Below are 13,181 nucleotides of genomic sequence, written 5' to 3'. Positions count from 1 at the left end.
CATTAATTAATATACACATTCAAAGTAACTATATTAGGAATAGTTTCTCAGGCTAATACATTCTCTCCTTTTTGAAATTTCTCTAGAACAGGAAATGTGGTTAAATATATATTTTTAAATATAGTATTATTTGGTGAGATATTATTAAATTCTTTTACAATTATTTTGTTCATAAAGCACAAATGAATTTTTTTTTTTTTTTTTTGCGGTACGCGGGCCTCTCACTGCTGTGGCCTCTCCCGCTGTGGAGCACAGGCTCTGGACACGCAGGCTCAGCGGCCATGGCTCACGGGCCCAGCTGCTCCGCTGCATGTGGGATCCTTCCGGACCGGGGCACAAACCTGCGTCCCCTGCATCGGCAGGTGGACTCCCAACCACTGCGCCACCAGGGAAGCCCAGAAATCAAATTTTTGATTTTCCTCTTTATGTGAGCAGGTTTAATCTCAAAACTATGTTTATAAAATTGTTTTATCTCAAGATTTTATGAAAAGTACACTCTGTAAGAATATCTGTATTAGTGCAGTGGCAGTATCAGATTCCATATTATTAGATAGCTGTATATAAATGATTGAATGACTAGTAATAAAATCATTCAAAGACAGGAAAGACAAGAAAATATTAGTTTATCCATCCCTGAGAATAAAAATATTATTCCTATGAATCATCACATAATTGAAAATCTTTTTAAAAAACTCATAAACTAGTTAGAGCTGTCAGATTATTTGTAGGAAACTCATTTAGATATTGATCTGTTTATTTCTAGGCCAAAAAGTAAGATCAACTTTGTGCCAACAGTAGAGTCCACATATGCTAAATCCTTCTGGCTTCTAAAACATCCTAAGTGTTTCACATAAGAGAGACAGATCCTTTTAAATTATAACTGGGTTAGGAAAATAACTCTTATCCTTACATTTCAAAAATGCTAACTTGGGGGCTTCCCTGGTGGCGCAGTGGTTGAGAGTCCGCCTGCTGATGCAGGGGACACGGGTTCGTGTCCAGGTCTGGGGAGATCCCACATGCCGCGGAGCGGCTGGGCCCGTGAGCCATGGCTGCTGAGCCTGCGCATCCGGAACCTGTACTCCGCAACAGGAGGGGCCACAACAGTGAGAGGCCCGCGTACCGCCAAAAAAAAAAAAAGCTAACTTGGGTGTACACTGTCTTAAAACTATTCAGATAAATGATGAGTTAGATTATTTATGAAATTTTGGAAATTGTGATTATTGAAAGAAAGGAAGGTGGTTAAGTAAGATAAGTCATGTTAAAATGGAAATCAAGTAAGATATTCCTTTGTGATGAGTTAAATTTTAATAAATGTTTATTCAGTTACTTCAATCAATATTTATTGAGTACCTTCTCTGTAACTGTCACTCTTATAGGTAATGGAGATAAACAGTGAATAAATTGACAAAATTCTTGCCTTTATTAAGCTTATCATCTAGCGGTGGTGGGGGAACAGACAATAAAGGAAGTAAATAATGAAAGTATGTATATAGGACAATACTAAATCTTATTCAGAGAGATAAAGAAAGCCAGGAATGGGAATCCCTTTAGAATTACAAAATACTGTATCCAAAGTAAGGTCAATTGACCTTCTTACAAACTGTTGATGAGAGTTTAAACCATTACAAACTTTCTGGGGGAGAGTTTGGCAATAATTATTTTAAAACTTTAAAAGTTATTTATATGCTTTGACTAGAAATTTATACTAAGGAATTTGTGGCACAAAACAATTTAAGTGTTAGGATGTTTACTGTATTGCTAACAGTGATGGTTGGAAATATCCAACAGTGAGGAATGTTGAATCTGCACTGTCCAACATGGTAGCCACTAGACATACAGGGATATTTAAATTTAATAAAATTAATTCAAATTAACTAAAATTAAATTGTCAGTTCTTTAGTCACACTAGCTACATTGATTAGCCATAATGTGCAGTTTGTATTAACCATTCTGTAGAACAGAGACTGCAGCCTCAGTCGTTGTGTCTAGCTCTTCTTAAACACACACACACATAGCCTCACACACATACATTTTACACATAGACACACACACATATATACATATATATCTCAGATGGTTGTGTGTGTACGTACACACACATACACATACCTTGGAAACAGTATTTTACTAGATTACATCTATTTAGCTCTTTGTAGGGTATATAATAAATGCTTTTATAAAGACTATGTTCATATAGTATCCACAGCTACTTTATAAACACATATTGATCATCTTTACCATTACATTTATTTTTGTATGTGTTCATATAATAAATATGAATCTTATACACTGTAGAATTTGTTACATATACTATATAACAATATCAAACAGTTTTGTGCTTATTATGGATCTGACGTTGTTTTAACTACTTTAGATATATCATAGCCCCTCAATCATTATATAGCCCTATGAGATTGATACTATTATTTCTCCCATTTTATAGGTGAGGAAACTGAGGCGCAGAAATGTTAGGTAATTTGCTTAAGGAGACACATCTAATAGGTGGCAGGGTATAAATCTGAATCCAGGCAGTCTGGTTCCAGAGAATGTGCTCTAAAATACTGTGATATTACAGACACTATATAGAGTGTATATAATGGATATCTATATCATCTAGCTATGTGTGTGTATATATGTACATATATGTAAATGGTACACATTGATAACATGGATGGGTGCACTGAATTCTGTTATTTTTCTTCTCTTTTGAACATGTATATTTAATATTTCAGATGCTTTGGATTTTCTTAGAATTTAGAATTGGAGATAACATAATGTACCGAGAGGGCACGTGGCTGGGAGAAGTCTGTGTGGCTGATTGCCCAGAGGCCTCCCAGGGTGGCATTTCCTCGCTGAATTAATGAAGAGCTAGTGCTACTCAGTAGACCCAGACACAATCAGACCTTAGGTAAGGGAAGAACACCCAAATCACCTGGGCCTGACCTAGGGATCAGAATGCCCGTTATAAGTCTGCTAGAACACTCCTGTATCTTAACCATAGCAACTTCTTTGCTGATACCAAGATGTCATTTATGAAGCCAGGGGAACTCTTCCTATTCAAAGAAGCTCTTTTCTTAAGTTTGGGAGACATCATAATGAATCCCAGTTCTGGTATATAATAGTATAATAAATTACTTAACAGCTTTGTGCCTCAATTTCTCAATCTGTAAAATTGGGTAAATGCTGGCACCTAACTCACAGGCTGTGATGAAGATGAAGTATGTAAACAAATATAAATAACAGTGTCTGCAACATACATAGCAGCACTACTGCTACTGGTAATCATAACATTAATGTTAGACTTTCAGATCAAATGTTTACAAATTGAAGTTAAACCTGCTGCTTTCAATCAAACATTTATGATATTTTACACAGGTTTCTAAGGCCTTCCTGCCTACATAAGCACAGCGTTTGTCCAAAAATCAGTTCTCCAAAGCAAAAAAGGAGTTTGCTTCAAGGAAATGGCTATAGCAACAGAGCATAGATTGGGTTTAAGTTAATATTTCACAGATTTTGATGAATTGACAATTTGGCAAACTTGCCTTTTGGTAATTTAGCCATTTGCTGATCTGGCTTTTGGTAAATGGATCTTACACACTTTTACCTCGAACTTTTTGTGTTTGCAATGCCATTTATGTTCCCTTGTAACGAAAGAAAGGTTGTGCTAAGATTAACTTGTTTTCCAGCAAATGTGGACTTTGAATCTAGCCATGTAAGTTTGTCTGTTTTTAGATTCCATTTTGTTTACCAAAGGAAAATTTTTAGTTAAGATTTTTTATTGCAGTGTCAGATTTTTGCTTATAATATTTTATTGTCATTTATTTAAAAAATCAAAACATGTGTTTCTTTTTATGCTATGTTTTGTGACTGACTCTTTTAGGAAGTTTTTTACTAATTAAAAAAATCCATTCTTTCACTATTCAGATAATTCCTCAACTATGTCCTTCCTAAATACATTATTTTATGTTTTACATCTTTTACATAGAACATTGAATCTTCACACGTTTTCAAATTTCTTATTTGCTATTTCAAGAATCTATTCATGAGTAACATTTTACTGAGTTCTGTAAAAGCTTACTAACTGGCTAAACTTTAACTGACCCTATAGATAAAATGGTCATTATCTGAATGTATTATATTTTATGATACTTGATGATATTTTAAAACAATTTTCAGGATGAAAGTTCAATAGAAAGTGACGAATTTGATATGAGTGATTCAACACGGATGTCAGCTGTGAACTCTGACCTTAGCTCCAATCTTGAGGAAAGGATGCAAAGTCCCCAGGCTCTTCATGGCCAGCAGGATGGTAAGGCTTTCAAATTGAGCAAACAAACAAATAAATAAAACAAAACATTAACAAAAACCTGGATCAGAATTTGTTAAAAACAACTTCTTCTTATTCTTGTGTTAATTTTTTATCTGTTTCCATGGAGACTTTTTTTCTGTGCACTCAGGTTATATTATCCGCTTCATTATCTTTAGATTCAAGTATCAATACTTGGTTTAAAACTGCAAATACTGGTTATAAAATCCAGGCTTGCCCATGTTTTGCTCTCTGAACTTAAAATGAGTTCTATCAATGTAGTTCGGGTTTCTGTGATGTTTTCTGGCTTTGGTTTCTTAGGCCATTATTCTCCTGACTGAATTAAGAGTTTAAAAATGGTCAAAAGATTAATTTGGATGTTTTAATTTTACTAAAAGACAAAGTTTTTGCCAAAAACAATTGCTATAAAAGGACAGTTTTACCATAGGGATTTTTCTGGGTAAGAAGATTTTTGCTGCGATTTTGAGCTATTTTATTCAGCTGTAAAGGAAGGACAGATCGTGATCTTTTATTCCTGGGTCCATTGAAGATTCCTGAGTCATCCCACTCTTCTTGATAGAACAGTTAAGGTAGAGAAAACTGGACATGTATAGAAAGTAGACTTAGCAGTTAACACTTTAGGTCTAATATATTCAGAGATCTTTTAAAACTATCTTTGTAGATTTTTGTCTTTGTAAATATAAAATTATGTATGCAAGTAAATGTACCTTACTTGGGTAATTGTGGATGAAAATTCAGGGTTACAAATAGAAGGAAATTGTCCAGTTTTATTCAAAATTAGTTTATTATTCCTATAATTAGCAAGTTTAAATGAGCTTTCTGGCTGTGTATTTTTGTGCCTACATCTGTTGAGAACAAAAAAAGATCTTTCCTTGCTTTCTCTGACACTTGCTGTTAAAAACTGGTTACAAAAGATTGCTGCATTTCTAGCTGCTGTTTGTGTTCTTATGTTGTCAAATTAGAGATCCCTAATTTTAAGCATACAAAAAGTCTTTAAAAAGGTGAGGGGGCTTTTGTTCCCACTTCAGATGCATCTAAAAGATGTTGGTGTCCTTGTTGGCATGAGTTATGAGGAAGGAGCAGTACATTGATCATCAGTGGTTTTAAAATCATATATTACTCACTACATAGTAAAATAGCTATTGAAATATAAATGACATTTATTTGGGAAATTTCTAAGAATGTAGTTCTTCTGGTGTGGGTATAAATTACTTTTTTTCTTCTAAAATATTAGTAGATCTTCAGATTTTAAGTTTTAGTGGAAAATGTGTAGCACCAGGATGATGGAATAACTCTCTCTTTATATATATATATATATGTGTGTGTGTATATATATATATATATATATATATTATATATATATATATAACTATGTAACTATATAAAAATAATAACTATATAACTGTATATAACTAATAACTATATATATATTACTCTATTAATATTTATCCATGTATTTTGCTTGTTTATACCATCATCTTTTTTATTCCTTAATTTTGGGGACCATAAATAATAAGAGGATATCTCTCATGACGGAAATTCTTTGTTTTCTTGATTGATTTGTCTATGGTGGATCTTTGGCTAGGGGACAGCTGATGTGATATAAATCTATATCAATAAAATGCAGTGGAATAATGTCAAATATTACTTCCTCTTAGGAGAAAGCACTTTCTCATCATACATTGATGTATGCCTCAAGGATAAGGATGTACCTAGTTGTTCCTTCTCCAGCCTAACCCTAAGCCTTCCCTTACATGTTCAATGACTTCTCTTCACACTTCTCCTTGAGAAGGAAAGTGTAGGAAACACTGCTCAATCGACTTTCTGAGATTGTGGAAATGTTCTGTATTTGCACTGTCCAGTACCGATAGTCACTAACCATTGTGGCTGTTGAGTACTTGGCATCTGACTAGTGCATGGAGAGACTAATTTTGGTTTTATTTGACTTAATTTTAATTAATGTTAATTTATATTTCAATAGCCACGTGTGGTGGGTGGCTACTTTATTGGACAGTGTAGTCTAGAGCATTATTTTATTTTGACTTGGCAGTTAAATTCCTTTCTCTGCAGCCTTGGATTAGATGTGTCTGAAGTCTTTGGAAAAATTGTAAGAGAAGTTCATATTGTAAGAGAAATTCATATTTTAACAGCTGAAACTCCAGTTTAATATTCGTGAAATATGAACAATATAAACTTTTGAAGGTTAAATTTAAATGTTCTATTTTCATTAACACTAAGTGATTATGACAGTGATTACTGTTAAGATATTATTGTAAAGAAATTGAAATAGCATATTGTGATATTTTAGGAATCCTTCCCACTAATTATAACACAAGTAAGTATAACAATGTGTTATTGGACACATATTTCTATAAAATAGAAAAAACTTTTTCAATGTTCATCTCACTATGGTTATAAAAGATCTGAAATCTATTCAATACCAAGGGAAAGAAAGAATATAAAATATAGATCATTTTGGAAATATAATTATCTTATGCATATTGGGGAAAGGGAGGAAAAGAATGGAAATATCTTGCCACCAGGCTAGATAATTAGGTAAAGGTGAAGAAGACACAAACCAGAATGAGGAATTTGGTAAACAGAAGTATGTGTCAAATGATGTATAATATTCAGCTTCTTTTGCTTATTTTAACTTTATAATGCTCCCCTAACTCAATGAAAATATGAAGATAGAAAATGCACAGAAACTTTGAATCTTTGCATAGGAAGCATTTTACCCTCATTTTAAAAAATTGAAATCTAATTTACATATAACATCATATTATTTTCAGATACACAACATAACAATTTGAAATGATCACCACAATAATTCTAGTTAACATCCATTACCACATATAGTTACAATTGTTTTTTCTTGTAATGAGAACTTTAAAGATCTACTCTCTAAGTAACTTTCAAATATGCAGTACAGCCTTATTAACTCTATGCTGTACAATATAGCCCTAGGACTTATTTCTTTTATAACTGGAAGTTTTTACCTTTTGACCACCTCACCCATTTTTTGAGTAAAATATATTATGCTATTTAAAACTTTTTTTCAGTCTTAAAATAATGCCTTTAGTTTAAAATATTTAAAGATTGTATAATCATTTGAGTTACTCATGAAAGCATGAGTTAGCCACGGTGGAATATAAGGGGCTACTGTGAAAGAGGTTCTGCTCTGTAGTGGCTAGGGTCGATGGAATTCCAAAAAGCGTTCCTGGTTCAAAAAGCTTAAAGGTGTTCTGTACTCGAATGTTCATCAGTTTGTAAGTGTTCTTGTTCTGCCATCCATTTCGATGGATTATAAGTAGGAATATTGTCACTTAAGACTTCTGTCTTCCAATCTCAGATCCTAGAAATTTGTGGGTACATGGATTAGCTCAAAATAGTATTCTTTTTTCTTAATCAATTATTTATTCTGAATTTGTACAATCTAAAAACAGCTGATTTACTTTTTGTTGTTGTCTTAGGTTGTTTATTAAAAGATGTCTGGCAAAAGTGTCAGATTTAGAAACAAAGATTCAGTGTAAAATAAATATTCAACTTCTGATAGAGACATACTTTTCTAAGAACCATTTTAATTGCTTTTCTGAGTTAATAGCATACCGTATACTATTGATATTTTCTATAAGGGAATATATGTGCTTTTTTTAATGTATATATTTTTTAAATTTTATTTATTTATTTATTTATTTTTGGCTGTGTTGGGTCTTCGTTGCTGTGTGTGAGCTTTCTCTAGTTGCAGAGAGCGAGGGCTACTCTTCGTTGCGGTGCGTGGGCTTCTTATTGCGGTGGCTTCTCTTGTTGTGGAATACGGGCTCTAGGTGCATGGGCTTCAGTAGTTGTGGCACGTGGGCTCAGTAGTTGTGGCTCGCAGGCTCTAGATTGCAGGCTCAGTAGTTGTGGCCCACAAGCTTAGTTGCTCCGTGGCATGTGGGATCTTCCTGCCAGGGCTCGAACCCGTGTCCCCTGCATTGGCAGGCAGATTCTTAACCACTGCACCACCAGGGAAACCCCTATGTGTGCTTTTTTGTAAGGGACTGCAATAGAAAAATATATATACATTTCTCTTTGACCCTCATTTTGTTTTGTTTTGGTTGTGACATTACATGATATATATCCCTTAGGAGAATGTGTTGAATTTGCCTTGTCTCTCGACTCAATGAAGTTATGTAGAGATATTTTTTAACATAATTTTTTTGCAATATTTGGTACTTCATTAATGTATCAAACAATGACTTGTTTATACATTGAAAATTAACAATGTTCCATGTGCCAAGCAAAGCGTTGTAATGTCTAGAAACAACAAAAGAGGGAGAAAGACTTGAGAGTTAAGAATTCTCTTAAAGCATTCATCAACATTTACTTGAATTTCTACCCGTGATGGACTTGTAAATAATGTATTTAAGCCAACTTTTTCATTCAAAGATGTATTTGATAATTCTAATATCATATAGAAATGCATAGTTCATTTGCCAGAATTTGAAAATCTCCCTCTTTCTGTATAATGTTTATATTCTGGAAATGTTTTGATAGGCTTCAATTGGTTAGGCCATTTTTGATAAACAGGAAAAAATGAATTGGAATTTAGTGGCTAATGTGCATACAAATATTAGAATACTGTGTGTGTGTATGTATAATCATATATATATATGTCTTACAATAATGCTTAATTATAATAGACTTAGAAGAACTTTAGGTCTTACTTCACTGCTAAGAGCAGGTAATTTTTTTACATAAATATCAGTTTAGTGAAAATTAAGTAATAATTCATATAAGCTATTAATATATTATAGGTAATAAAATACAGCCACGCCTCATTTTATTGCTCTTCAGTTTATTGTACTTTGCAGATATTTTGTTTTTTTACAAATTGAAGGTTTGTGGCAACCATGTGTCGAGCAAGTCTATCAGTGCCAATTTTCCAATAGCATTTGCTCACTTTGTGTCTCTGTGTCACATTTTGGTAATTCTTGTAATATTTCAAAGCTTTATTATTATTATTATATTTGTCATAGTGATATGCAATCAGTGATCTTTGATACAAAAGCTCAGTGATCGATGATATTACTATTGCAAAAAGATTGACTAACCGTAGGCTCAGATGACAGTTAACATTTTTTAGCAATGAAGTATTTTTAAGTTAAGGTATGTACATTGTTTTTTGAGATGTAATGCTATTGCATACTTAATTGACTGCAGTATCGTGTAAACATAACTTTTATATGCATTGGGAAACCAAAAAGTTTATATGACTTGCTTTATTACAGTATTCATTTTTACTGTGGTGGTCTGGAACCAAACCTGCATTATCTCCAAGTAATAGGTAAACATTTTGAATTCTAATGTCCAAACATGAACATGATGTATTAGGTTGAACCATATGAACTTGCCATATTGACTGAACCTAATAGTTTAAGCTCTAGAATAACTTAAAATAAAATAGAACATGAAAATTATGAAAGCAAAATATTTATGAAATTGGGATATATTTCAAAATATATTGTTTCAGAGCACTGATGCATACACATGTACAGCAAACATTGTGTATCTTGACTAGTACATTTTTAAGATGACCATAGTCTTGTTTTGAGTGTAAACATGAAAGGGAGTAAATTTAAAAATAGCAATTTAGTTGGGAGGTAAATAACTGGGTAAAGTGATATTGTAGTGGCCATTGCACTTTTTTTTCTGTCCTTGTTTAGATTATATGCTGAGCTGACAGCATAGACTCCTACCTGGGGAACTTATTTTAAAAATACAGATCTAGGGGACCCACCTCAGATGGGATGACTAAGGTGTGGGGAAAAGTGTGGTGTCAGTGTTCCAGACTATACTTTTGAAGATACTCCCCATATTTCTACCTGGCAGTTTTGGAGTGTGAAGATGACAATAGAATTGAGTCAGGTTGGTGTAGTTCAGATGCTCAAATGCTGTTTTTGGTCAGTGGTACCTTCTGAGTCACTTTAGGAGTGAGGATTGTGCAAGTTTCTATGGGTTTCAGTTAACATTGTTTTCTTCATTATGAAAGTTGCTGCATACTGCATTTTTATTACTTTTGAAAACATCCTTCTACTAGTCTATTATGTTTTATAGTCTGTTTGCAGTCTGATCTATCTGAATATTGTACACCTTGGACTTAAGAAAACACACACACACAATACCTTTTTACTTCTCTGTGTACATGTTAATACAATTTTAGTAAAAATGTGTTTGTGACTAAAACTGCATCTAATTTAGCTGAATAGAATAGTTTCCGGTAATTATTAAAGTATACAAACCAGCAATAAAACAACTATTCGCCATTTAATTTAGTTGGAAAATCTAATAAAACATGTTTTTAATAAAAATGATGTAAAACAGTATACATAATAGAAAATTAAATTTAGTAATTAATTTTTAATGATGGTGAGTTTTAAGTAGAAAAGCTATTAAAATTTGTTCAGACTGAACACCAAATTCCCTACTGAGGTTGTGTTGTCTTGTGTAAGTCATTTTCTTTGTTCTACAACTTTATTTTCTTTTAACTGTTTCTAATTGTTTCACTGTTTAACTGTCTAACTGTTTTGCATAAAGCAAAAATGGTCAAAAAATGTTGATTTATTTTCTTTTTACATAAGTGTAATAAAGTTTTTGACTTCCAAATTTCAGTCTATTCTTAACACTTACTGTTCTCAATTTTTAAGTTGAATACACTTGTGGACTTAAAATACATGAAAATGTTAGAATGCTGCTGTTTTTTCTTAGAACAAGTTGTTCTAATGCCTGATTAAAAAGTAATTCTCATGGTAAATTTATTTAATTACTTATTCTGGGTTGAAGTAGTTAAGCTGATGAAGCTTTTAAAGAGCTTTCTCTTCATTGCAGTTGTTCTATAAGTAATTATATTATAATTTGCAGAAATATAAAGTATTATTATAAGCTAAATAAAGAAAATTGATAATTAATTATAAAGAATGTTACTATGAATTAGAGGAAATTTTGATTGCTAGTTTTTTTTGTAATATTATGTAAGCCTGTGTTTGTGTGTGTGTGTGTGTGTGTGTGTGTGTCTTGGTGTTTGTATATTTAATCATTTGAAATTGCTTTTAAGTAGTAATTCTCTATTTCTAAAAGCAGAAGAAGAAATAGCAACTTGACTTACATATAAAGCATAAGTATGGAAAAAAGATGCTGAATTATGCATTTATTTAGTATACTTTTGTGGGGAAAGTTATTTTCTTCTTGCATTTAGCATCATATTATTTGAAAGTTTACTTTTCTCTTAGATTAAAATTCTGCTTTTTGATTCTTGTATTACATAAGTGATTTTTCATATAAGTGAGTGCTTGATAGAAATTTACCTTATTGACTTCAGTCTGAAGTTTGCACACCCCAGAGACCAATCCAATCTTAGCTAGGTCCTGGGTCTCTGGAAAATCAGGGGAAACTGGCTTGGTTCCAGGCTTGCCTTGGAGAGTCTAATCTGATCATTAAAGGATGTCAAATTAATTTGGAATTTTACTTCTGGGTTTTAGTTCTTTGTTTTCAAGTATTGCTCTTGTGGTTTGTCATTTTCTTCATGGTAGTGATTGCTGGTTCATGAATGTGTTGACCTAAAACAAATAGATTGCCAGACAAATAGATTGCCAGATATTTCTCCAGGAAAGATGGGTTTATTCCTGATTAGCAGAGGATTGCAATTTGGGGTCTGCAATCATGGTGAGATATACAAAGTAGCAATAAGTCCCCTAGTGGCAAGGGAGGGAGAATGTTTTTATAGAGGGGAAAACAAAGTTGGGAGGGTTATAATAAACAAAGTGTCCATGGCTTTTCATTGGCTGAGTCCTTCCAAGGAAAGAAGTGAGGTATTTCTTCTTCCACTTGGGTTCTGTTGTCATTGCAGGGCATGAGAGTTCCCCCTTCTGTTCTCCCAACTCTATTTAATTGAGGTTTCTATTTATTTTTTTCATGTCCCCCTTTTGAACAAGTTCTTTCTCTGAACACATCGCTGATCAAGCGTAAGTTTTTCTAGTTTTAGTGGCTTCTTGTCCCTCAGTTCCAAGAAGGACCTTTCCTAGGAGTAATGTTTCATGTCAGAGGGAAAGTGCACAGTTTAGAAAACTATTGAGGTCACATTTGAATAATGAGGAGTGGTAGTAGGGGGAACTCTCAGACACATTTTATCTAAGGTCCATATGTTATCAAGGCCATAGGCATCAGATATCATCTGAAGTGTTATGTCACCATCAAAGGTTTGGTCCCGATATCTTCCAACAGGCCTGGTCCTGATATCTTAGGAAAGTTATTCTATCAAATGTCACCTGCTTCAATTCCAGGAAATCTTTACTTTCATGTCACCAGATGATGTGTAGGTCCATTCAGGGTTCAGTGCTTTCTATAGGTGTGTCATTTGAATCTAAGAATCTATTTCTTGGAGTTTGGTGGGACAGGAGTTAGTTAGAAGTACCTGATAGGTACATCTCTATCGAATTTGAGGAGTTCTTCAGGAGGTGTTTTTTCCCAGTAGATGAAATCTCCAGGTTACAAGGTGCAATGCATAAGGTCTTCATCTCCTAATAGCACACTGTGAAAAGGTTGCTCCAGAGGAGTTTCCTGTAGATCATCATGAGGCGTCAGGAGGTGATTCATCAGTGCTAAGCAGTTGTGAGGGACTTCATCAGTGACAGAGGGGAGGCAAGTAGTAGGGTTAAGGTTGCTACAATGTAAAAGAGTTATGTGAAGAGCAGTTAATAAAAGGACTTCATAGGAGGTGAGGTGGCTGAATGAGAAATGATGAGCATGATGAGAATTCAGGAGCGGTACAAAAATAGTCCAAAAATGCATGAAGTACAGAGATGGTGAAAAGAAA

The 13,181-nt window shown here is 33.5% G+C and overlaps 1 protein-coding gene across 5 annotated transcripts in view; it reads left to right on the top strand.

The window, feature by feature from the left end:
• NOL4 (nucleolar protein 4) overlaps positions 1 to 13,181 on the top strand; it is a gene marked incomplete at both ends in the record, with an annotated part of 388,814 nt that overhangs the window by 124,377 nt on the left and 251,256 nt on the right. For all 5 annotated transcript variants that reach the window (XM_082640263.1, XM_082640262.1, XM_082640260.1 and 2 more), the window contains one exon: positions 4,177 to 4,309. In XM_082640263.1, coding sequence (XP_082496389.1) covers positions 4,177 to 4,309 — 133 coding nt within the window. The remainder of the gene's footprint in view (positions 1 to 4,176; positions 4,310 to 13,181) is intronic.

Source organism: Mesoplodon mirus (genome assembly GCF_964341445.2).
Source record: "Mesoplodon mirus genome assembly, chromosome: 13".
Classification (NCBI taxonomy): domain Eukaryota; kingdom Metazoa; phylum Chordata; class Mammalia; order Artiodactyla; family Ziphiidae; genus Mesoplodon; species Mesoplodon mirus.
This window is presented reverse-complemented; position numbering and strand designations above follow the sequence as displayed.